Source organism: Glandiceps talaboti, chromosome 11, assembly GCF_964340395.1.
Source record: "Glandiceps talaboti chromosome 11, keGlaTala1.1, whole genome shotgun sequence".
Taxonomy (NCBI): domain Eukaryota; kingdom Metazoa; phylum Hemichordata; class Enteropneusta; family Spengelidae; genus Glandiceps; species Glandiceps talaboti.
In genome coordinates, this window is record NC_135559.1 from 11,984,404 (window position 1) to 12,008,634 (window position 24,231).

Sequence of the window (24,231 nt, forward strand, 5' to 3'; positions counted from 1 at the left end):
CATTATCAGGTGGTTGAAAGATCGTAACTTTGGATGGCAAAAGCAGTACCAGTCCTTGGGAGAACAGTTTGCCAGCGTTCTTGGGAATGTTTATGGTTGATCGATACACCAGTTGTGTGTTTCCATACCCCCCCCCCCCCCAATAAAAAATGGAAAAAAAAAACCCGCATCACCGCATCGTTTTTGAAATTACCTTAGGACGGGAAAGAAAACCTTTTTTTTGGCCTTAGGTGTGGCCACTTTCGCTTTAGAGTTTGCACACTTTAAGAGAACAAACACAGTGAAATGAAGTACACACCCAAGGCATGCATCAATTTAGGTGCCCATATACACAGGGATTTGTTTCCGGGGTTATGTCTCAGAATATTTCTAGCACAATACAATAAAATGGCGATAATATATATCGTTAATATTGACGCATTTATCCAACTATATGAAATGGGTAAAATTACACTTGTTTCTGTGATCGCGCAGGTTCACTCACCGCGTATCAAGTTCTTTCGCGGTGAGTGAACCTATATATATTATATCAAATTGAGGAAAGAAAAGTGACACGTGTAGGATTCGAACCCACGTCCCCTGAATACTAGCCTTTGTATTCCTCGGTAGGTGAGAAGCCGTACTCATTAACCTATTAGCCTTTCAACCTAAGGATCTAAATTTGAATTCACACGGACCCTGCCTATGAATCATCAACTTAGAATTCGTAGTACTAAAGCAATGAGGATCAATACATGATGCTACGTTTTTTTTTATATTAAATACCAAATAACTACATACACAGATGAAACTCACCCAAAGAAAACTGAGGAAAGAAAAGTGACACGTGTAGGATTCGAACCCCCCCCCCCTCTCTCTCTCTCTCTCTCTCTCTCTCTCTCTCTCTCTCTCTCTCTCTCTCTCTCTCTCTCTCTCTCTCTCTCTCTCTCTCTCTCTCTCTCTATGATCTCTCTCTCTCTCTATGATCTCTCTCTCCGATTTCTGTCTAGTCTGTCTGTCTGTCTGTCTGTCTGTCTGTCTGTCTGTCTGTCTGTATGTATGTATGTCTGTATGTATGTATGTCTGTCTGTCTGTATGTATGTATGTATGTATGTATGTATGTATGTATGTATGTATGTATGTATGTATGTATGTCTCTCTCTGTCCCTCTTCGAGTTCGAAAGGGGATCTATGTGCCGATATTTACAATAATCGTGTTAGGCTTTTATATTTTATTGCATACTTCCTATAAATCCTAATAATTTTACAAACTAAGTCAATAGTAAACCACGCAATGACCCGCTTCTTAATGTAGGGTTAGTCATTTAAGGCTACTTGTTAATACCTTGCCACATTTTGTGTCCGGTTTGTGTTCAGTCACAGTGTTCATTGTCCAGTAATTACCTGGTTTACTATTGACTTAGTTTCCAAAAATTATTTTTCTGTCCAGAATGTGTCCGGTTTGCTATTGACTTAAATTCCTCAACAATTTTAATGTCGGGAATGTGCCCGTTAGCTGACACTTAGATTTTTGAGAAATATTTATGTCCGGTGTTTGTGGGTTACTTTTTAACTTTATTTCTGATAAAGTGTCAATGTCCGGTTTGTGCTTTTATATCTATGATAACATTTTAATGTCCTGTTTTTCCCCTGTCACTATTACACTTTAACTCTGAGAAATGTCCTGTTTTCTACCAGGGGATCCTCTGATTGACAGTAATGGAAAATAGCAGTTGTTGCCCGCATTGTGAATGATCATGATTCGACTCGGATAGATAGCTCATTCTACTATTAACTTTCTCATGTCACTGTTGAAAATCATAGTAACCTAGCTTTGCACCTTAACAGAACTGAGCTGGTACTCATAATATCTCACTTTCTTGGGTTGGATCTACCAAAGTGGAGAAGTTAAACGATTACTGTTGCCACACTAGAAGCCAAGTTTGCACGTACACCTTGCACACTGCACGCTGTTTATAAGCAAACCTCAAGCAGTTTAATTTGTTTATATTAAAAAATATATAAAATGATGCAAATTAACCCTATTATGGAATGCTTTAAACCTGCAAATCTTCATGCTTTACACTCACCCTTATGTCATGATTTGTATTCTGACAATCCCTAGTACAAGATCTATTCTTAGACCTTGTTGTGCTGTGAAATTGTGTCCTAACGTAAGAAATCTGGTTTGTGACAAGATGTAGGCTCTATACCTAACAATGAGAATGGATGATATAATCAGCCTCGCAGTCTTGGTATTAAATCGCCATCCATTCCCATCAACTTCGGAGAGATATAAGAAATGGGTACGTTTGTTCGTACCTGGACTGACTAAATAGTACACGTACTCCTAGTTTGTGTGTGACACTCTCGCGGTAGTATGAGTGGGTTGGAGAAGGGGAGGGGGTGGGACTCCGAATATGGACAAAATTCAACCAGGTTGTATGGTAGTTGGGTTCAAGGTCTCACAAATTATGTGGATGTTATGTTCAGGTTAGAACCCTTCATAGTTCGGAGTCCCAATCCCCTGATATATCACTAATAATCTGTATCATAAATTAATTTTAACAAGGTAATAGGTTGGGCACTTAATCAGTTAGTGCTTGTTTGTCTAGCATTCTAATAAATCATCAAGTGTACACAATCTCATATAAATATAAAATTAGTTTCTGTTGGTATTTGCAAAGGAAAATATTGTTTTATATTAGTGTGCCTTTATCTGTTATGCGATCAACATGTATTCGTTGTCACTGTGTTGAAGTGTGTTAACACTCTGTTAAGTCGTGTAATGACGTCATCTGTCAAGGCTTATCAACCTGCCCTTATAAAATTTAGAACCTCACGTGGAAGGTTTATGGCCTGCCCTAATGACTGCTGATCTGTTAGTCTAAAACTGTTTGCTAAACTGTCCGAGTTTATTCGAAAGTTTATCAGCAATAACTATGATTTTCTTTCCTGTTTTTCCCACATTTTCTGACATGACGATGCTCTGTTAATAGGGTGAAAGCTAGTCCGCAATTTTGGAAACCCTTTCAGTTGAGGTATTTATGTACGTATACCTAACTGTGTGTGCGTGCGTGCGTGCGTGCGTGCGTGCGTGCGGGTGTGTGTGTGTGTGTGTCTGTGCAATTACTAATATTTGTTTATTCTTTGCAATCACAAGCAAATGAGAAATGTAACTTTCCTCCACTTGAAATTGGGCCATGACGACATCACAAGGTGTACAAAATGTGCCATGATTGGTCAATTTAAGTAGTTGGCAACGCAATTTACAAATTGTGACGTTGCTAACTTCTTGTAAATTTTATTGTCCCATTTATATAAAACAGATCGACGTTGTCCTTCAGTTGCCACCTGAGAAATGAACTAGCGCTGCAGTTCGCAGATCTCGTGACAATGTATGTCATGTGAAAGAACGTTTCTGCCATCAGATTGCTAATATCAACAAACAAATGATTCATTGAAGTTGGTTCAGTTCATTTTTGTTGTGCATACTTTAAAAAAAGATATTTTAAAAAGTTGATGCGTGAATTTTTAACTTACTGTGACAATGGCCCAAGCCTTGTGTATTGGAGATGTGATTAGTCTTTTCTCGGAAGAAGTGTACGGTTATGTGTTTAGTCAGCTTTCAAGGTAAGTTCATCGACTTTTGCAATTACTTCAACGTGTGAAATCTTCAAACTCCATGGAATCATTTGTAAATGGACAGTCTAATTCAACTTGTTCACACTGTACCTTCGTTTGAATCTTTTTGACTTTCCGTTTTATTGAGTCCGTATGTAAATGTTTCATCAGTATGTATCCGACACTGTTACTTTCTCTTTGATAGTTTTTTTTTGCACCAAACAAGTAAAATCATATACGTTACAATACCACTGCGTAGTGAACCAAGACACTATTCTCTTCGAGGTGTTTTTGTCGGCCAATAAAAAAAGAGCTAGATATAGTTGTCAAAATTTAGACAGTTCTCCCACACACTGTTTACATGGGCAACTGTACATTTTTTTTGTTATTGATAGTGTGACGGTTTCAATATCACAACGTTTCTCAGTGAATGTATTATATGCCTTTACTTTATATGACATTATTATATAAACAACTTACTAATCGGAATTGCTATACAATTATTTTAAAAGTAAAGAGAAGTAAAAGATACTTTTATCATAATTTTGACAACTCAGTTCCGCTTTTAGAAATTGTGTATACTTAAAAAAAAAACGATTTTCAATGTACCCTACACAAGGCCATAATTTATTACTCGTTCATATTAAAATCAAGAGAGTTCCTCTTACAGCACGCCAAATTCGTGTGCGCATTTCATCTGCGCATGATACAAATCAAAAGTTTACCTTAAGTTTGGCCTTTCTTGGTTAAATGAAGGAAAATTACGATCATAAATATTGTGCGCGTGCAGTAAACCTTCAAAGTACAAAGTTTTATAAAATTAATATAACACTGGAATTTTGCAAAATCTCAGATGTTGACATTTCTACTTGTCTGTACTTTTTAAAGACTTCAGAGGAATTTATGCTGCCATGATAGCCTTCACAAAAATTACTTACATTATTTCATTCGTACTACGCCTTCGTTGGAAAAATATCAAAATTAATCAAATTTTACCATATTTTGTTTCAAATTATATGAGGTTGCACATTTGGCGAGTTTTGATGACTTATGTATTATGTATTGTTGCTATGCATGGAGAAAAGTACCTTACCCCTCCCCCCCCCCCCCGCACTGCCGTTTTCAACCAGTTATTACAAAGCATACATGTTGAGTTTTGGCTAGTTTAAAATTGAAATCACTGTCAAAAAAACCTCATCAGCCGCCGAATGCGCATTTGAGTTAATGCATGGATATTCGTCATGAATAGCTTTCATCTAAACGCCAATGGCGGGAAAACGTCTGAATTTCAATTTGACTTTACTGCTGTCATTAACTTTGTCGAATAGTTTAATCAATAAACATTCAATTGTAGACGGGAGGAGATAAAGCTTCTCCCATAGTATACTAATCAAGATGAAATGTCAGACTTGAAACACCAGCACTCGGGCTAAAAGGGTTATTTGTATACAACGCTTTGTTTGCTGCAATATTTTTCAAAAATAAAAAACAATTAAAAAGATAAAAATCAGAAACACACAATTATTTTTCCCCCGCCCGCCATAGCCATAAAAACTTATGGTAGCTACAGTATGGATATGTCTTGCGAGAATTAGAACGTAATTTTCTTGTCCGGCGTGTGAGGGCGTTGGTGGGTAGGTGACGAAAAGAACTTTACCACCCTTCGTGTACATGATTTCCAAGACGGATCTCCCTATAAATAGTCATTCTAAATGTACCCAGCTAGCGCTGTCAAACGTCGTTGTATACGTCTTGTACTTGTACTTCTATCTGACCCTTGCATCTGACTTGCTTGTTGTGTAGTTTATACCCGAGTTTATACCTCCCTATCCTGGTATAGCTACATTACATTACATTACATTACATTACATTACATTACATTACATTACATTACATTACATATATAATGGGGGGGGGGGTCTGTTACATATTAAACTTCATGAATGATATGATTGGGAAATTCCATAAACAGCACAATTGAAATCTGTATTTCAGTCTAATTGGCTTATCATTTGCTTCCTGTTTTCTATGTAAAACAAACATGACGTACTGTAAAACAGGAACTAATCGAGCCTTCTCTTTGAAAGATTAGGGAGCCTTCAGTAATTAAAGAGGGAGAGCCGGCGGAAATCACGCCCGGTCTATGGCATAAAATATGACCCTCCCCTATAGTCCGGTGTGCTAAAAAGTGACCCTCCCTCCAATTTCCGTTCTCTAAAATATGACCCTCCCCCGTTCAATATTCCAATGAAACCCTTTATAATATACTGCATAGTTGTTGGAGATCAAGATTACTAGTCAGGAGGTCCTATGTTTAAATCCCACTTGAGACATGGAATTTTTCTTTTTATATATAGTAAGATCCCACCACATTGATAGATTTAAATGCATGTTTTGTTTCTCACAATTAAAACCACAATGAGTTTGTGTTTGTATTAAAGCAATGCCTGCGTTTGAATTTACTTGGCTGAGCTGAAAACCAGATCTCCCAAAGACAACCTCAGGACCGAGGTCAATATCTCAAGTTCACTCCTCCTCATTATCCCCATTATCTTACAATGCTGTTCTCCCTTTAATACTTTGAGACCTGCTCCCCTTGCCTTCTAACACCACAACTAACAATTAATAATTCAATGCATTTCTCTGATATGTTATGATATTACTTTAAAATGGTGGCAGTGGTGGGATGTGGTAGCAGAAAGATTTCGAACAGGTGGCAGCAGTGTGATCATGCCAAAATCACAAAATAATTAGTGTTGTAAACATAGAATGCATTTTAGTCTTTTCCAATTTCTGAGTGTTTGTAAATGGGGTAATATCCTGTAGACATATCAAATAAATAAATAAATAAATGAATAGTAAATCAAAGTTAGATTTTAAAAAATAAGTCAATTTCAAATTTAACCATCTCCTAATTTCCATTTTCTAAAATATGGCTCGCCCCGAGGACCAATTTGTTAAAGTTGACACAACCTATTCTCCGGCTTTCCCCTTTGTATTTACTCACGGTTCCTCTAAGTTTGAGAATTGAGTTCCTTATTTTACCAAACACGGTATAATTTCACAACCAGCTTCACTAAATACCAACGGTGGTTTTAGTGTAGACAGCCTGAGGGCGCTATAACGGTATCGACCCGATCAGTCGAATAGTCCGCGATTGGAATGTCACCGGGGAATGTCCACATAAGGTACGCCGTGACGTGACGGGGCGCCCTCAAACATCGGCCAACTCCGAACGTTACGACGTATCTTATAGTCTAGTCCACACGCTGCAGTGACTCTGAAATATTGTGTTTGAATGATTGACGTTAGGCCATGCTCTCGGTGAAAGTGATACCAATTTATTTGAATAGACTGAAATAGGATATGACTTACTATTCACAGCTTTACATCTTTCCAAACAATTATTAAATAGATGGACTAACGAGTTGACCCCCGGTTGACCTAGATGTGTTTGTTTGTTCTTTCCAGTGCAGCCTATAACGCATTATTTGTGGCGCCGAGGCAAGACAGCAGAGCTACAATTTGTACAAATGTGACTACACCAAACCTTCTTAATCCACAAGGTAAGAATAAAAGGTGCATTTTGAAAGGAACGGCTCTATCCAATTGCCTGTAGACAATCATTCAATGGTAAAATCTAACAAAACGTTGTTCATGTTTCGAACTATGACGTCACAATGTCTTTTTTCCTCTTGACCCAAGATGTCGTCTGCCAACGTCTGCAAAGAATTGATATCATGATTCGAGCCGATATCAACGACCACCATGTACATATATTATCGATATTCTACTGTGAACATTTGCTAAAAGAAACCTTAATAGTTCTAGCAATGCTAGCATAAATTATTAAAATAACAGTCAAAATACTGTCAAAACAAATCTAAGATAAACTGTGTAGCTAGGCTTTGTTCTGTGGATTAGTTGCTTTGAATTTTCACACCACAAGACCAAAATTAATCTGTAAAATTATGTTTGTGTATCTGCTTCATAATATTTTTAATGATTTATAATGTCACCCATCTCCACGTGCAGGTATGTATTGAAAAATGACTTGGTCGTTTTGTTTTGTATTTCAATGATTTAGTTATTAATGTTTAATAATTTTTAATGTCAAAAAATAGTACCCTTAATTTTCATTTTGCTGAAAGTATACTTTCTATTGCACTGTTATATGTTTCACGTTTACGCACGTGCACACACACGCGCGCGCGCGCGCGCGCGCACACACACACACACACACACACATATATACATCCATTGATTGATGACATTTTCGTTTCTTGCAGTGTCACTATTTCATGTTGTGATCCAGAATAGGTACAAAGCCCAGGCAAGATATCGTGAAACAAAGTAAGTACTCTACTGATACTTTGTTTTGTGCTATGTAGATGGCAACCTCACATAAATTAACATTTGGCTTCAGGTTCCAAAATGTATTACATCATAGACATCATTTTGCATGATTACATGGATAGCATGGTTTCTGTGTGTGCATGATACTTTAACAAACTGAACTGTCATGTTCCTTTCCAACACTTGACACTCCTACATACCTTTTTTGTATCAATTAAATATTTACATAGAGCAATCATAATGAATTTATGAAGAGTTATTTTACTAAGTTGTTATTTAATTTCCATTTCAGGAACACCACAAATGATGACAAGACTATTGCTACCAAATTGAAGGTATGTAAATGGCTAATGTCTTTTTTATGCTATCTACAAATAAATTTGAAAGGAAATGTTCGCACCAATGTACACCATTGCTCCCCCCTAAATTATAATACACTGTTTATTGCTATGTCAATAGTAGATGTTCAGAAAACACCTTCGTATGACCGAGTTTCACATTATTTCTCTCTGGTAAAGCTTTTGGCCTTGTAGTAAAGATTATTCAAAGTGGTAAGAAATTGACGAATACACACTGACAAAGAACATCTTTTACTCATTTCTGTCATAGCTACATGTCTTCAGTTGTGTTTTAGCATGTAATTTCTCTTGAGATGCTTAAAGTTTGGTTCTCCATTAACTATGCATAATGCTTTCAGTGATGTTGTATGTTTGATTATAGAATGCATCTGATGCAGAACAACATGATAACGAAAAAGAGCAGAGAAGACACTTTGGCAGGCCTGTCAAATATGGTCAGGTTGTACAGGTAAGGCAATGCGAGTAATGTACGGCGTTTTGCCAGCCATTTATGTATCAGCCAAATCATGATTGCCAGCATCTCCTCCAGAGAACACTATATTATATACATTCCTAAGACACCCACTAATTAACCATATACAACTATTAAAGTAGGTGTATAGAATGTTGAAATACTTGGAAATATCCGTAAAAATGGATAGTCAAATATTTTGCATTCACTTATGATCGTTGAAGTTGTGGAAAGGCCTTTGTTGTGGTAACGACATATGCTGTGCAGTGTTTATTGGGATCAAGTAACTATAGAGTGACTGATATCCATCGTGACATTTGAAAACAGTTATGTCATCAGCATTATTATCACTCTGTTTCAGCTGAGACATCAGTTCACTGGTAAATACATCCATGGCAGAACTGAGAGTACTTCTAGATTAGAGCACAGTAACATGCAGGTATGTAAATTTGTCTACTTTGTCTATTATTAGGGCTAATCTCAGTGTTATTTAAATGTAGTTGTAAAAGTATTTCTCTTTTATAAAATTCCATTAAATTAAATTTCGGTTAAACGTAACCATTCCCAATAATACATTATTTAATGACTGAAAATGCTGTAAATGTACATGTTTTATTTCAGATGTCTTATTTGAGCAAATTGTCACCCATTAAACTAAGAAGATGTCATTTAACATTGATCTTGTAGGTCGAGCTTCTTGACTTTAATGACAAAAGTGCCCAGTTTAAGATCATGCCAAGGTATAAAGTAAAGTCCGAAGGTGACATGGTAAGTGTTCAAAGTTAAATTTCAACATTTTGTATAGACACGTTTATTATTTTATTTTGGGAGAAATTGCAAACAGCACTTCTTTATAGAAAGAATAAGATATTATGGTCATGAAATGTGAATACTGTGGTGCCTTTACTTCTGGAATACTAAGACAGACACATGCTATAGCTATAATTGTGATATATGTAATGGGTTATACAAGTGGGTGATAGCAGTGCCTTCATGATGCATATATTATTACCCTCTTATCAAAGGGACTGTGTACACTTGTTCCCGACAGTGTTACACTGCACTCCAATATTTAATCGTCAACATCCATTTGTAGATTAATTCGCATATGTCATATTATTAGTTTGTCGTAGCCTCAGTACTTTCAAAAGTGATGAGATCTAATAATTTATTATAATTGTGTAACCTAAGCATTGGATATGGTTTGGTGATTGTAAGTGTGACTATTGTTGCCCAGCAAAAGAATGCCAAAGCATATGAAATCACAAATAATTTGCTTGTAAGTGCTTGAACATTTTGCCTTGTTAATTCCACAGGTGCTCATTGATGATCAGATGGTATTAGAGAGTGTAGAATCTCCTGGCCAATATTTGCATGTCAGTAAGCATACCTTTGGAGACAGATCTGTCAATTTCTCTGCGTAAGTGTAAACTAAATATAATGCTTTCAATTAGCACATTAGACAATCACCATGTACTTCTAATAGAACGAAGGTTGAATGATGGATGAAAAGGGAAAGTAGTTACTCAAAATATATGACATCTGAATAAATGCAAACAATATGTTTGCCAATCAACTCTGAGATGTGAAGTGATAACAGTTGATGTCATTTACCATTCGAGAATCGGGGATTTTTCTTTAGATGCTTCATGTTGATTTATGTAGTTGAGGTAGAGAAAATTACAGATGAGTTCCTTATTGCCATGCAAATACCTAATTTCGTATTGTGTGTCATTCTCGATTCTCCAAATGAAATATCAAATGAGTACTAGTCTAATATAAGAGTATTTCCATGTGCCCAGAAACATTTTCGAAATATGTCAACCTTGTATAATCGTGGCATGTCAGGATGCGAGTAATTTTTTTTTTCATTTTAGTCGAGAGTTGAATGTATCGGTGATTAAGTCTGGATTTACACCTCACAGATATGGGAAACCAAACTCAGATCAGTCAGATCTTGTTAAGGTAAGAAGTTTAAAAGAAAATATTGTATGCAGCCATTTGTAGCAGTTAGCTATAAATAAGGTTATGTAAATTGACACATTACTTGATGGGTTTACATTCTATTAAAACATTTGTTCTCTACTCCAATTTATACTAATGAGTGGTCAGATGATGGGCAAATGGTGACAATCTTTATGGTCTAGGTATGGGTTTTGCGTACCAAGGTTGTACAACAACGGGCCAATTTGTATGGTGTCCGTAAGCTGTACTACCGAGGACCACAAAACCCATTTTTGGGCAGTAAAGATTTTATCATATAACCCATGCAGTGGCATGGACATATCAACTGATAATGACGTAACCACATACATTGACAGTGAACTAATAGTTTTTTTCCTCAAAAACGTAAATAGAATGAAGACATTAACAAAGCCAAATAACTGAGTGAAGGGATATTGATGAACACTCCACTCGCCATATTTTGGGGCAGTGTGCCGGGGCATGATACTGGAAAATTACTGCCTCGATGCAGGTGGTTTCCATTGATTTGCATGTACTAGATAATATAATAAGGTGTTTTCATTACTGTCTCATGTCAAGATATATATTTTGGGAAATAACAACTTTGAATAAGCTTTCTAGGGTTCTTCCTTTCTGAAGGAAACTTATCATTTTAAATGTGGCAGAAATCAGCTTGTGTCAGTCGTCTCGTAGGTATTTTAGTTTGAATACCATGGGTAGCTTTTAACATGTCTTTAATGCATATTGTCATAATTTTGTTTATTATAATGATTTCCTATCAATGAGTTATTTTCAATTTAAGGCGGGGTCTGTGTTCAGACTTTTTCACAAAGAAATTGAAGCCTATCTGACAGCTGAGGGTGTTTTTGACTCTGAAGTTTGTGAAAATGGTAAGTGGGCTTCTGAGTAAGTCATGAGTATAATAAGTGCTCGGTTGTTAACAAATCTTCGGAATGCTATTATCGCGACGTACACATCCATATACATAATATAATCTGAGTTGAACAGTAGGTTACATTTCTTCTTTGCGATAATTAAGATATTTTGCATGATATTGAGCATTGTTTAATGGTACCGTTGATATTTCTTTTTCCAAACTTGTAAAACAGGTCCCATTTCATTTGAATGAAAACTATGCTTTGTATTATACATTATCAATGTTTGTAACACAAGCTTTAATTTATTGCTGTGGTGTGATTACAATGTGCATATACTTGTTTAGAGAAGTAAAAATCATTCCTTAGTGTATTTGATGGCATGTAGTATGCATTGCGAATTCATACTCAAAATGTTTAATTCTAGAGTTCACGATACAAAGTGTTCATTGCCTATCTAGATAAAGAGGAGAATGTGCCTTTGTTTTTTCCATAGTCCATTTACGAGTAAGGAAAACTGATCTAAATCGTCCAAAGACACTGCTGCCAAGCACGTCAGCAAATACATATTGGCAGATAGAGGCAGAGGAAGGTATAATGAAAGGTAGGATGTTTCCACTGATAATATATATTATAATATGTGTTTATAAAGGTGGCCCTGTTTCAAAACATCACAGGCATAGTGATAGCAAGATGGCAACATGACAAACTATTTAATGTAAAAGTACATGTGACGGCAATGTTTCTGACCCCATTAAATTATTTGGAGAGAGAACAATCTACCCACTGAAATAATTCATTCTACGTCAATAAACACATCAGCTGTTGGGGACTGGTCTCGGTCCTTATAATTTGTCTGACCTTGGTACATGTATGGAGACCATTGAGGGATAATATTCAGAATAATGAGGATCCATACTACTAGGAGGAAGACGGAGAGAGTTGTAGCCTGATGTAATGCTGTGGGTTTAACATCTTAACCACATCAAACCTATCATTGAATGTTGGCTACAACGAATAGCGATCTGGAATCTTTGTTTATCAGTAGCTACACATCTACAGAGCCAAGTTTGTCACCATGTACTGTCTTGTTGCCAGAGCTGTATATGTCATTAATACCGAGATGAAGTCATACTGTTTATGATACCATTTAATAATACACCTGAACGGTCTTCCCTCATTATCTTCCGTAAGGAGAGCTCGTTATAGTAATTTGATAATGTTATAATCATAATAATTGCAGTATTACTCTACAATGTTCTGATTTAGTGTTGAAAAGTATACGTATCTCAAAGCTGACTTATTTTCTATAGGGGAAATGATGAAATGGGAACAAAAATGCCGCATCAGACATTTTTCAACAAGGAAATATCTGCACATGACTAAGATAGATACTAAAGTACAGGTAAGGTAACCATAATCAAAATAGATAAATCACAGACGTTCTTCAAATGTGCAAACCCCAAGAAGAATAACAATATCCAGAAATTATGTTCAGGCAATCAGAAAACAAAAGCATGGACAGAAATTCTTATGAATTACTTTATTCATTACATGTATGATTAATATATGGAGGGAAACTTTCAATTATAGTAGTTACTTGTACGAAATCCACAAACAAGCTTGGACATTTTACGTGATGTAAAAATAGAAAAACATGTTAATTCATACATTTAGATTATCTTCAGTTTATAGTCGTGGTGTTTTTAATTCTTTGTTGCAGGTTGGTTTGACAGCCAATGCAGATCCTGACTCTGTATTCAAATTGCACCATGTTATATATGATAGGGATGAAATCCAGTTTGAGAGCTACACTAGAATAGAACATGTGGAGACAGGACACTGGTTGCATGGTTTAGAAGGTATGTATCTGGCATTCCTAAATAAACGTCTATGTTACAATGATGGTATACCCATTTCATTTGTTCATCCATATACATTTCTAAGTCCACCCATCAATTAATTACATCAATTCATTCCCCTCACACAAACGTATATCTACATGAACATATGGATATGAACACACACACACACACACACACACACACATACGCACATACGTATCACATGCATGCATACATACATACATGCATGCATACATACATACATACATACATACAGAGCTACACAGATACGCAAAGTCATGGTGTCATACATTTGGCTTGATAAATACTTTTTGTTTTATAGGAATTTACCTACGAAAGGAGTCAGAGGCATGGGAAGAAGCAAGTTAGTACATCTGTTGGCTTCCATACTATCATATCATAAGTAACTATTGATTATGATGAAAGCCTCCCCGTTTATGACTCTTGTAATTAATAAGCTGGTCACAGTTGAACTACTTCACTTGACGATATTGCTGTACATGTTCATTCCCATTTCGTTAGAAGTTTCAGATCAGAATATCACCATACGAATCATTTAATCAAAAACACCAAGCATATTGCTAAAAGACAGTTATCGCGCTGTAATATACTTATCTTTATTTTTCAAGAATCTCCTTTTATGCAGTTCTAATATACGAAATCTAGATATTATTTATATCTGGACCTTTTCTTACAGACGTTCAGCAACTGGAGCATTCGTTAAGTGGTTTGCAGTGGGACAAAGCTACATTGAGAAATGTTGGCACCAGTAAAAAGAAACTCTATGATGATGCATTCACAATTCAAATGGTAAGTACGCATAAAATATAACAAATGTAAACAAATGTCAGAAACTACAAAAGGTTACTTTATCACAAGCAGGAAATGTTACCTTGTCCAAATACTTCGTCTAGGCTTGATTGACGTCTTCAGTGGACTGAATGTTTTCGCCAGGTGTTAATGGTGCCACTTGACTATTGACCAATGCTTCGGAATTGATGCCTGGTCGTATGCTGCAAGTCCCCATCTCGGTTCATTGTAGGTTTCTCCTTTCGGATATACATTGCCTCAGGCCACTTCCTGTGTAGATCCCTATACTGTACTATTCTCCTATACTAGTCTCTTTATGCATTAGTTGGTACCCATCAATATCTATTTTGTGTCCCCAGGTCCATGAATGTTCTGCCACAACTGATTTCATGATCTTTTCCCTAATTGATTTTCTGCGTTCTTCTATACTGGTTTTTTGTTGTCTCCCACTTTCTACGATGTAGGAACCATTGCACGAATTACACTTGATCCTGTAGATGCCCCACAGACCTGTTCCGAAGGGGTCTTGTCTTTGGGAGCAATCTTCCGGATTGTGCAGTCAGGCTTTGACACTAACTGAATGTTGTGCTTTTTATAAATCCTGGCTAGTTTTTCACTAAGACCATGGGCATGGGGGAGCACAACCATGCCAGATGAGTGAGATCAAACATCCAGTTTGAGTATCCACATATAGACAGTGCTGATTTCACTTTTTCACTTTCCTTCACCCTGTCTTCTTCATTCGTGACAATAGTTTCCCTTCTGTTGAGAAGGGTTCTGACTACTCCAACTTTCTGGTTAATGGGGGGGATGTGATTGAAATTAAGATATTGGTCCGTTTGTGTAAGTTTATGGTAAACACTGAGTTCTAAATGTCCATCCTCACCTTTATCTATGCTAGAATCAAGAAAACCCAGCTCATTCTTTTTTTCGATTTCGCTGGTAAATTTTATATTGCTAAGTTGTTTATTCAAATGTTCTGAGAACGGATCAATATAGTCATGTTTCATGATGGTAAACATGTCAAGTTGTAGTTTCTAGTGCCCTCTGTTCAAACCCCTCCATAAACAGGTGAGCCACAATCGGAGAGATTGGTGAGTCCATACCTGCACCTTGGTTCTAACGGCAGTCGTTGTCTCTGAACTGGAAATACGTAGTATCCAGGGCAAAAGATAACAAATCGGTGATATCTTTGACCGAGAGATTCGTTCTATCCTTAAGTGAACTATCCTCCTGCAGTCGGCGTCTGATGACATCCACTGCATCCTCCACGGACACACTTACGAACAATGCTGATGCATCGTACGAAATCATGACCTCGTCCTCTTCATCACCTCCGAAGCATTTGGTCAATAATCACGTGACGCCATTAACACCTGGCAAAAACATTCAGTCTAATAAAGAAGTCAATCGAATCTAGACGAAATATTTGGACAAGGTAACATTTCCTGCCTGTGATATAATAACCTTTATATATACGACGAAACCAAGCTGACGAATCTCTTTGGATCTACAAATATATTGATAATGATTAAAAAAATATCACCATCAGATTGAACGATAATGCTGACGGATAAGGTTACAATGTAAACGTAGCAATTCTTTGTTTACATGTTCTTGTTTGTCTTTTGATATGCTTTCTTCTATAGGTGAATGGGGAACTAGTTCAGATATTCAACTTTGTAGCAGGTATCGTCCCAGTACTTCAAAAGTTAATAGCTGACGTAAGTTTAACATGCCAAATAATTAATGTACATACAGTACACCACTAACGTTAGTAGATTTCAGTAATGTAAATAGAATACTTGGTGATATGTATCTACATTACTAATGGTTTTAGATTGATGAGAAGTACGAATTAATTGATACATTTTCATTTTAGATCGAGGGATATAGTAAGTCGTGAATTGTTACTATCTGCCCATCAGTTTGGTATGATCGGAACATAATTTTTATCTGACCTGATTGTATATTGTCGGTTTCAAGTGTATTGCCGGCCACTTATGAAGTGCACTTGGTCTACCAATGTCACGATTTGTGACCTAATTGGATGTATCACAAACTCAAATACAAGCCAAAGATGAGTCACATCACTTAAAATTGTAGTCGTCATCAGGGCAAAGGAAGAGAGGACTTGAGAGTCAATTCTTGATAACTAGAACGAAGAAATATATGGTTACTGTTGATTGTTTTATTTTTCCGAATTTGCTAATACCTTAAGTTTGAGCTTTGGTCACGGTACCTATGATTGGTAACTACAAATAGCTTGTACTTACTTTTCTCATCACCTAACTTTACACTCATAATTTTGCAGAAAAAGGAGGGACGCGTTCTTGACTTCAAGAGAAGTAAAGCAATACTATCTACACTAAATGAATTGAAGGACTTCATGATTGTGAAGGGGCAACCGGTCAAAGATAGACAGAAACTGCTCAGAAATCTCAAGGTTCTCGAATTGCTTGTGGAAATCTGTAAACTTCAGAATAGTGGCTCAGAGGACCAAAGGTTTGATTTGATCGATTTTGTATTATTATTGACCTCTTTAAAGCAGAAAATGACATTTCAACATACAGCGAATGGAATACCAAATGTGAATAAACTGACATCCTGACAAATGTGCAGTCATATTATATATGAAAGATAAAGAAACAGTCAATACATTTCAAGTAAACATTAATTGAAATCTCAACTAATATTCATTTCTCCAAACAGATATATCAAAATCGTTGGAAAATGCTACAATGTAATGGAGACATTTGTGATAGGAGACAGCAGAAAGAATGAACTATATCTCACTAGTTTCATGGATTTCTTTCAAGATCAGATAAAAAGAAGGGTAAGTAAGATCATGCCTGTTGATATTCTCATTTGCCGTGTTCACAATGATGGCGTACAATATAATAGTGCTTAATCTCCAGGGTATCGTTGTCATATTGACTGTATTTGAGTACCAACTTGTTTTCTATCACCGAGATTTCACTGAAAGGTGTATAATTAGATATCATTCCCCAATATTTTTCTTTGTTCAGCCAAGAAAAATACGAGTGCCCTAAGAGGCCTTGTCACTACAAGTCACGAGATAAATAATGATAAAACCTTTTGGTCACGAGTTTCTTTAAGCTGAATGAAGATAAATATTGGAGAATAATACCAGTATATAATGATATCTCCTGAAGCATAATTTGTCTTTTAAAATGGGACAAATGTTGGCGATTTGGAATGTTTTGACTCATATTTCGAGCATCACTGTTCTCTGTTCAAAGACAAATCCTTGGCTTGTGCATGGTATAATCTGTGCTATATGTTTTGAATGTGTCCGTTAATATTATCACTTTTACTCTTAAGTGAAAAAAAACATGTATTGTGAAAGAAAAATGCTTCCTTCCACAGAGATGTCATGACACACCCATTGCAAGATTTGAACAGCTGTCACCACCACCACCACCACCACCACCACCACCATCATCATCATCATCATCATCATCATCATCATCATCATCATCATCACCACCACCGCCACCATAATCGTCGTCGTCGTCATCATCATCATCATCATCATCATCATCATCATCATCATCATCATCATCATCATCATCATCTTTGTCGTCGTCGTCATCGTCATCATAATCATTATCATTATCATCATTTTCATCATAATCATCATTATTATCATTGTAGTCATCATCATCATCATCATCATCATCATCATCATTATCATCATCATCATCATCATCATCATCATCATTATTATCATGCTAGCATTCTAATATATTTTCGTCTATTTGGTCATCAGGATAACATAGGGCTTCAGGCAGTTGATATGGTAACAGAGTTATTTAAAGACAACAGAAAGATCATTGATAGAATAACAACTCAACAAATTGATTCGTTTGTAGATCTTCTCAGAGGAAATAAGGTAGGTTCGTGTTAGCCAAGTTAAATGTCACTAGAATGATACTGTTTTGAAAACCATTGTCAATCTTAATATGGTTTTTAGTTGATGAACAGGTTTTCATACCTATTACAAAAATTCATTAATTTTATTTGAAGCTGGTCAGAGTTAGCTATATTTTTCGTTTAGCTGTGTGTTTCTTTTAAAGTGAGGATACTAACTTTAGTTGCAGTTGTTAACTTAGAACGTAGTATATTCGAGAGTTGTAGGGATTTAGAATGACTTACTCTTTGAACAGTATTTATCTTAAACACAATGTATTTTATATCAATGTGTTGATTTATGTTTGTTTGAACCTGTGACCTCCCCAAAACACTATTTTCGATTCTAGTTCGAAACCCCAGTCAGCTTCATTTTTTTTATTATCGTAGATATCTTCAATATTTCAAGCCAATTACAAATGTGCAATTTGATGCAATGAAACATTAGCACTTCAGTGAGTTTTGTTGATTACTTCCTCTGTTTTTCAACAATATTACAGAATTATCGATATTTACATTTGTTGGGTGTGCTTTGTGTATGTGATGGCGTTGCTATTCCTGAAAACCAAAGTAAGTGTTTTCAAATGCCCCAGTTTGTATTTGTTTTAAATATTTCTGAGTCTATTAGTTGTAAATTCAACAAAAGACCCCCTTAGTGAGCTGAAATCATCTTAGCCAGAATAATGACTTTGAGCTATTCTGCGGCCAAAAGGGTTCCATTCTGGAGTCAAATTTCTCAGTAGTTGGACTGAAATTATCTTGGCCAGAATAGTGCCTCACTTTTTTTCACTCACCTAGGACGCCTTATAGGCGCTGTTCTGGGTAATGCCATTCTCGGGCCTAGTACCATTAGTCATTACTTCTGTATACACCTGAATTCTCATTTTCGAATACATTTTTTCGGATATCTACATCCCAAAGACTCCGAATATCACATTTGCGATTTCATTTGAAGACTGTTAAGCTGTTTATGTTCAGACAAGTCTCGAAATTTCACACATATTTACTCGTCAATTTACCAATTTCTCCAGCTTATATTTGTGATACTTGGTTGAGAAATGGTCAAGATGCTTTATTGCAAGAGGTAAGACTTAGTATAAAATCTTTTCCCCTTACTATTATTCACCTATAACGAATGTTAATGACAAAGTCAAGTATACACATTTTATAAAGTTATGCTCTACCAAATTAATAGTGCTGTTATTTGTTTGAAGAACGTTTTCACATTGTCATTGTTAGCTATCTGATGAAAACTTTTTAAAATATGTATGATGGTTCTTTGTTTTTCAAATCCCTCTCCAGTCCTATTTGTACCTTACTGAAGTTGGAACAGAACTTGCTAACATGGACAATGACATCGTATATGTTTCCGTTGATAGCGGAAAAAACTGGATTGAATTACCAAAATTTGTAAGCAATGTGACCAGTGAAAACTTTCTGTTTTTGGACCATCAGCTTGATCTGTTTGGACAACTGTGCCATGTAAGTTCGTAAAACGCTATCTAAATGAACTATTTAATGATGTGATTTATCGTTTACAGAACAATACAGTAAGAGTGATGATTTTGATGCGGATAAAGACTATTGTATTAACGAGTAACAATCTTCCATGTGTGTGTGTGTGTGCGCGCGTGCGTGGGGGGGGGGGGTCAGTTTATCGTATGCATGAGCTTTAATGCTTTGGAAAACCTTGTGTAGTTCATCACTGATAGATTAAAGTTTATACTACTTCCAGTCCAGACCGTGCCATTACACATAAACTTTTTGCAACATTCGGAAACGAAATCCGGAGGTTTAGTGAAGGGCTAGAGCTTCATAGTAGGGATCAATGGATTACCACCCTTGTGCCATTATCTTGCTGTTTAATAAAATCACATTCATGATCGTCATCAAATGATTGTCTCTATTGTGCAAATTTAGGGGCTGAAGCAAATTTGGCAATTTTTTCATGTGTATCCTTTTTCACAGGTCAATAAGCTTATACTCATTGTAGCTAAATTTACACTTGGCTTTTAAGTCATATGCGTTAAAATGTAAACGCTAACCAACATCTTCCATAATACTAATATCATAAGGCATATTTTCATTACTAAACAGGGTCGAAATGATTATGCAATTAACAAGATCACAAAGGAATTACGCTACCTAACATGGCAAGAAGCCTTCCACTGTTTGAAGAATGGAAAGCTTCCAGCCCAACTCAGAGCAAAATATTGTGCCGTTATTATCAGTAAGTATCGCATTTTAAATAGAATGATGTTAAATTATTTCTACTTACTTACTTGTAAATATTTATTGTATTTTGTCAGACATATTCCATAAAAGCTTCGATAAATTATATTTTATTGTATATTTCGCAGCCATTTTGGCACAATGAGACCTAACCTAACCTAACATAACATAACCTAACCTAACCTAACCTAACTTAACCGAACATAACAACCGAACATAACACAGCATAACATAACATAACATAAACTACGAGGACTAACGTTTCGAAGTATTTGCTCGTCACATAATATAATCATTTGTTTTGAATAGTAATTTCTGTGAAAATTGTGTTTTCTGAACAGAGTTATTCGTTGATGTGGGCGATAACCAGTCGTTTTTGGAGAGAATAAAACTGTCTTTCGAGTGGACAAGCATCGGACATAACACTTCGGAACAAATCGTAAGCGATATCAGTTTGTGGCTCTTCGATAATATGTATATAAGGATAACTAAAAACTCTTCAAAATTAATTGAAGTTCGAATCAAGTCGCACAGTGTTGGGATTTCCTCTAATTTATTACAGATGACTGCCACCCTTTCCTCAAAATTCATAACTGTAACAGTAGCAGATTCTATACGTAAAACAACAACACTAGATAGCAGTGTCATTAAAAGTCATGGAAACAGAGAAACCCAGAATGCTAAGTCTTCTTTTTCAATACGTATACACGAGAATGATTCTATTGCACAATTGTATGATATTCGAAATTGATCTTATGTGCATTTTCTGTTCTTGTACAGCTTTTGGGGAGATTGGGTGGAAGTGTGGTCGAGATGGGTGATCCATTTGTTGTAATAAACAGGTCATGTGGTGTTACGACGATATCGTAGCGTTGGAATATGTATAAGTAATACACCCCTCATAAAGACATGTTGACCTTGAGTTTGATATAATATGGTCATGTTCGACCTTAGCTAGCTTGTTGTTGTTGTTGTTGTTGTTGTTGTTGTTGTTGTTGTTGTTGTTGTTGTCAATTGCATCCAACGCTCGTGATGTAAACATAATTTCAGATTCGAGGTCATTCAGACGAAGAGCTGCACTATTTCACTGATTTGAAGGATTGGATAAACCAATTTCTAAAAAAGAATGGGAATATGAAAGCATCTGTAATAGGACACAACATGCTTGTTGAGCAGGTGGGTGTCGTAAACATTAAAAGTTAATTGGCAAAGTCGATAGGGAAAGACAAACAACAGCAATTGAAAGACATAACACACTTCAAGAGTCAAGCAACAGAGATGCATATCTCGTAGATCATGGGGTGTACCCTTAGCCTATACGTGAAACAGGTGTTCTTTAAAATCTCCACATTTAATTGCATATGGAAACCTAATAAGAATAAGCAATTCACATTCTCCTTTGAATATATTTCTGAGAGACATTTGGGGAATGTCATAAACATGCATGATATATCATGACGTATTAGTGTCATTCTTTTGTAGGTGCTGAGATTGGTCCATACTTGTGTCAAATTTGGATACTATAACAATAAAGACATAGAGAAATTGTTGAAACCAATGATGAGTATGATTAATGGGAAGAATGACACATGGGAAGGAAAAAAAGACAGGGATTTCACGGAAAAAGGAAGATTTAATCAAAGTGGCGAAAACAAAGCAGTTGTTGACGCCAAACTAAAGTATGTAAAGTTATTAGTATTTCGGAGATTTGTGTGTTTTTGTGCCTTCCCCCGCGTGAAATATAGAGGAACTGGGTGAAATGCTACTAGCCAATTGTTATTATAAACCATCTGTTTTTACTTCAGCCATGAGCTATGTTACTACTGTTCTATTGCAGAGACCAAATCTAGAGTCATAAGAGAAATAATGTAAAACAATGTTTCGGCTCTTGCTATGATAACTTTGAACAATTTTAAATTTGAGAAAACATTTTCCTCAATATTCTCGGTACAATGCCAAGTACAACTTGGAATGCAAACACAATAGACCGCCAATATTACTTCTCGTGTCGTGATGTCATTTTCAGGGCAATGGATGTTTTAGACTTGATCTTCAATTTGCGGTTTAACACGAGACTGGAGAATTTCATCGCGCTCTTTAAGAAAGTCTACCTTCGGAGGAGTGAACATTCAGGCAATGATCGACGGAGGACAATAAGAGAGGTATATTGATTCGTAAGGGGAAATAAGATGATTTTAGAAAATATTTTTCACAAAGCTGTTATTAGTCTGTCACTTAAATATGTTCTTCCATATTCATTTACTGTGTTAGTACTTATAAAGATCTTCAGTAATGAAAATGCCTACAATTTCGGCGTGAGCCATATGTACGAAAGACATAGTTGCTCTGTATGTATCTGTGTCCTGATTTTATGTTCAGTACCTTGACATCTTCAATGACCTCCTTTTTTGTTTAAAAATCTGTGTGACGTAATTTAGTTACGTCACAGCCTAAGTAATCCATGTTCATTCCACATGTCCTGCTATGTGTGTATGTGAGTAAGGTAATTTCGATACTCAAATCCAATTTATTTATCATCAAAAGGTCAATTTTGTTTCTTCAACAGCGGTTTCAAGAAAGTGTGAGAGGTATTATAGACATTGGTAATCATGACATAGAACATTTTATGGATGAAGACTTTAAAGTGTTAGATGATGACAATGGGTAAGAACGTGTCATATTATTATGGTATGGATGCACCAACCACAGCATAGTAGTAGTAGTAGTAGTAGTAGTAGTAGCTTGTGCAGTGACTGCGAAGCAGGCGTGTAGCGGCTCAGTGGCTAGTATGCATATGCGTCCTGTATACTATGTCATTTTTTTGGGCTGGTTTTACCCAAGGATGCATTGCGGCGCAATAACTACGCATGCGCATTCTATATGTTATATTAGGCGCATTCTCCTAGCAGAGGACGCTATCTACAATATCATTGTGAGGCAGCCCTGGCAACCGGTCACAAATGAATCTTTCCTGTACGACGTTTATGGGCTTTGCCTAGTTATGAAAATAGTAGTCATAGTAGTAGTAGTAGTAGTAGTAGTAGTACTACTACTACTACTACGGTATTTATGGTAATATAGTAAATAAAATAATATACCAACATATAATGCAAGTGGTCTTCCAGTGACTACCGATACTAGCCATGTCTCAGTAAGTATTATAAATCAACAACAAATGACGAAAGATGCTCACATTTAAGTTCCCGTCCCATTTTTGTCTGATATTAACATCTTATTAAACATGGTAACATACTGACCAGTTTTTATTCTAACTCTTACAGTGTTATTCAGTCTGCTGTCGATAGCCTTACAGATATGTTCCGGGAAACATCAAACAGACATATCAAAAAACTTGTTCCCATTCTCATGGTATGGTGAATTTGTTTGTTTGTTTGTTGATATTCTACTATTGAATTCGCCTTTAAAATATAACATGATACATATGTGTGGCAATCTCTTCCGATATCATGTTGCATTGCTTTACATTCAATCTTTACATCTGTGGCATAATCTCAAGTTCATCTGTTTGTTTTAATTTTCTACAGGACTTATCAAATTACGAATATGATGAGATGATTCAAAAATCCATGTATCTCTTAAATCGCCACTTTTCCGCTTACTCAAATTTGTTCGATAGAGCTGTACAGGCACAGGTTAGTAGAGAGAGATATTGTATACAAAAAGAAGTCAAATGCCCACAGTATTTCTCGATAAATGTCCTCTTTAATTAAGACTGCCATTAATTGTGAGCATCATAATGTTCCTTCGAAACTGTGTAATCA

At 36.1% G+C, this 24,231-nt stretch overlaps 1 protein-coding gene across 1 annotated transcript in view; it reads left to right on the forward strand.

The window, feature by feature from the left end:
- The first annotated feature begins 3,529 nt into the window (after window positions 1-3,529).
- LOC144442030 (inositol 1,4,5-trisphosphate-gated calcium channel ITPR3-like) overlaps window positions 3,530-24,231 on the forward strand; it is a 46,448-nt gene continuing 25,746 nt past the window's right edge. Inside the window, 30 exon segments of the mRNA XM_078131301.1 lie at window positions 3,530-3,612; window positions 7,075-7,169; window positions 7,893-7,956; window positions 8,252-8,294; window positions 8,680-8,766; window positions 9,131-9,208; window positions 9,457-9,537; window positions 10,086-10,189; window positions 10,647-10,734; window positions 11,537-11,624; window positions 12,106-12,213; window positions 12,923-13,014; window positions 13,333-13,471; window positions 13,797-13,838; window positions 14,172-14,284; window positions 15,934-16,008; window positions 16,599-16,789; window positions 16,997-17,120; window positions 18,078-18,200; window positions 18,718-18,787; window positions 19,249-19,296; window positions 19,521-19,699; window positions 20,315-20,447; window positions 20,791-20,888; window positions 21,500-21,625; window positions 21,932-22,128; window positions 22,476-22,611; window positions 23,016-23,113; window positions 23,731-23,818; window positions 23,995-24,102. Coding sequence (XP_077987427.1) covers window positions 3,530-3,612; window positions 7,075-7,169; window positions 7,893-7,956; window positions 8,252-8,294; window positions 8,680-8,766; window positions 9,131-9,208; window positions 9,457-9,537; window positions 10,086-10,189; window positions 10,647-10,734; window positions 11,537-11,624; window positions 12,106-12,213; window positions 12,923-13,014; window positions 13,333-13,471; window positions 13,797-13,838; window positions 14,172-14,284; window positions 15,934-16,008; window positions 16,599-16,789; window positions 16,997-17,120; window positions 18,078-18,200; window positions 18,718-18,787; window positions 19,249-19,296; window positions 19,521-19,699; window positions 20,315-20,447; window positions 20,791-20,888; window positions 21,500-21,625; window positions 21,932-22,128; window positions 22,476-22,611; window positions 23,016-23,113; window positions 23,731-23,818; window positions 23,995-24,102 — 3,099 coding nt within the window.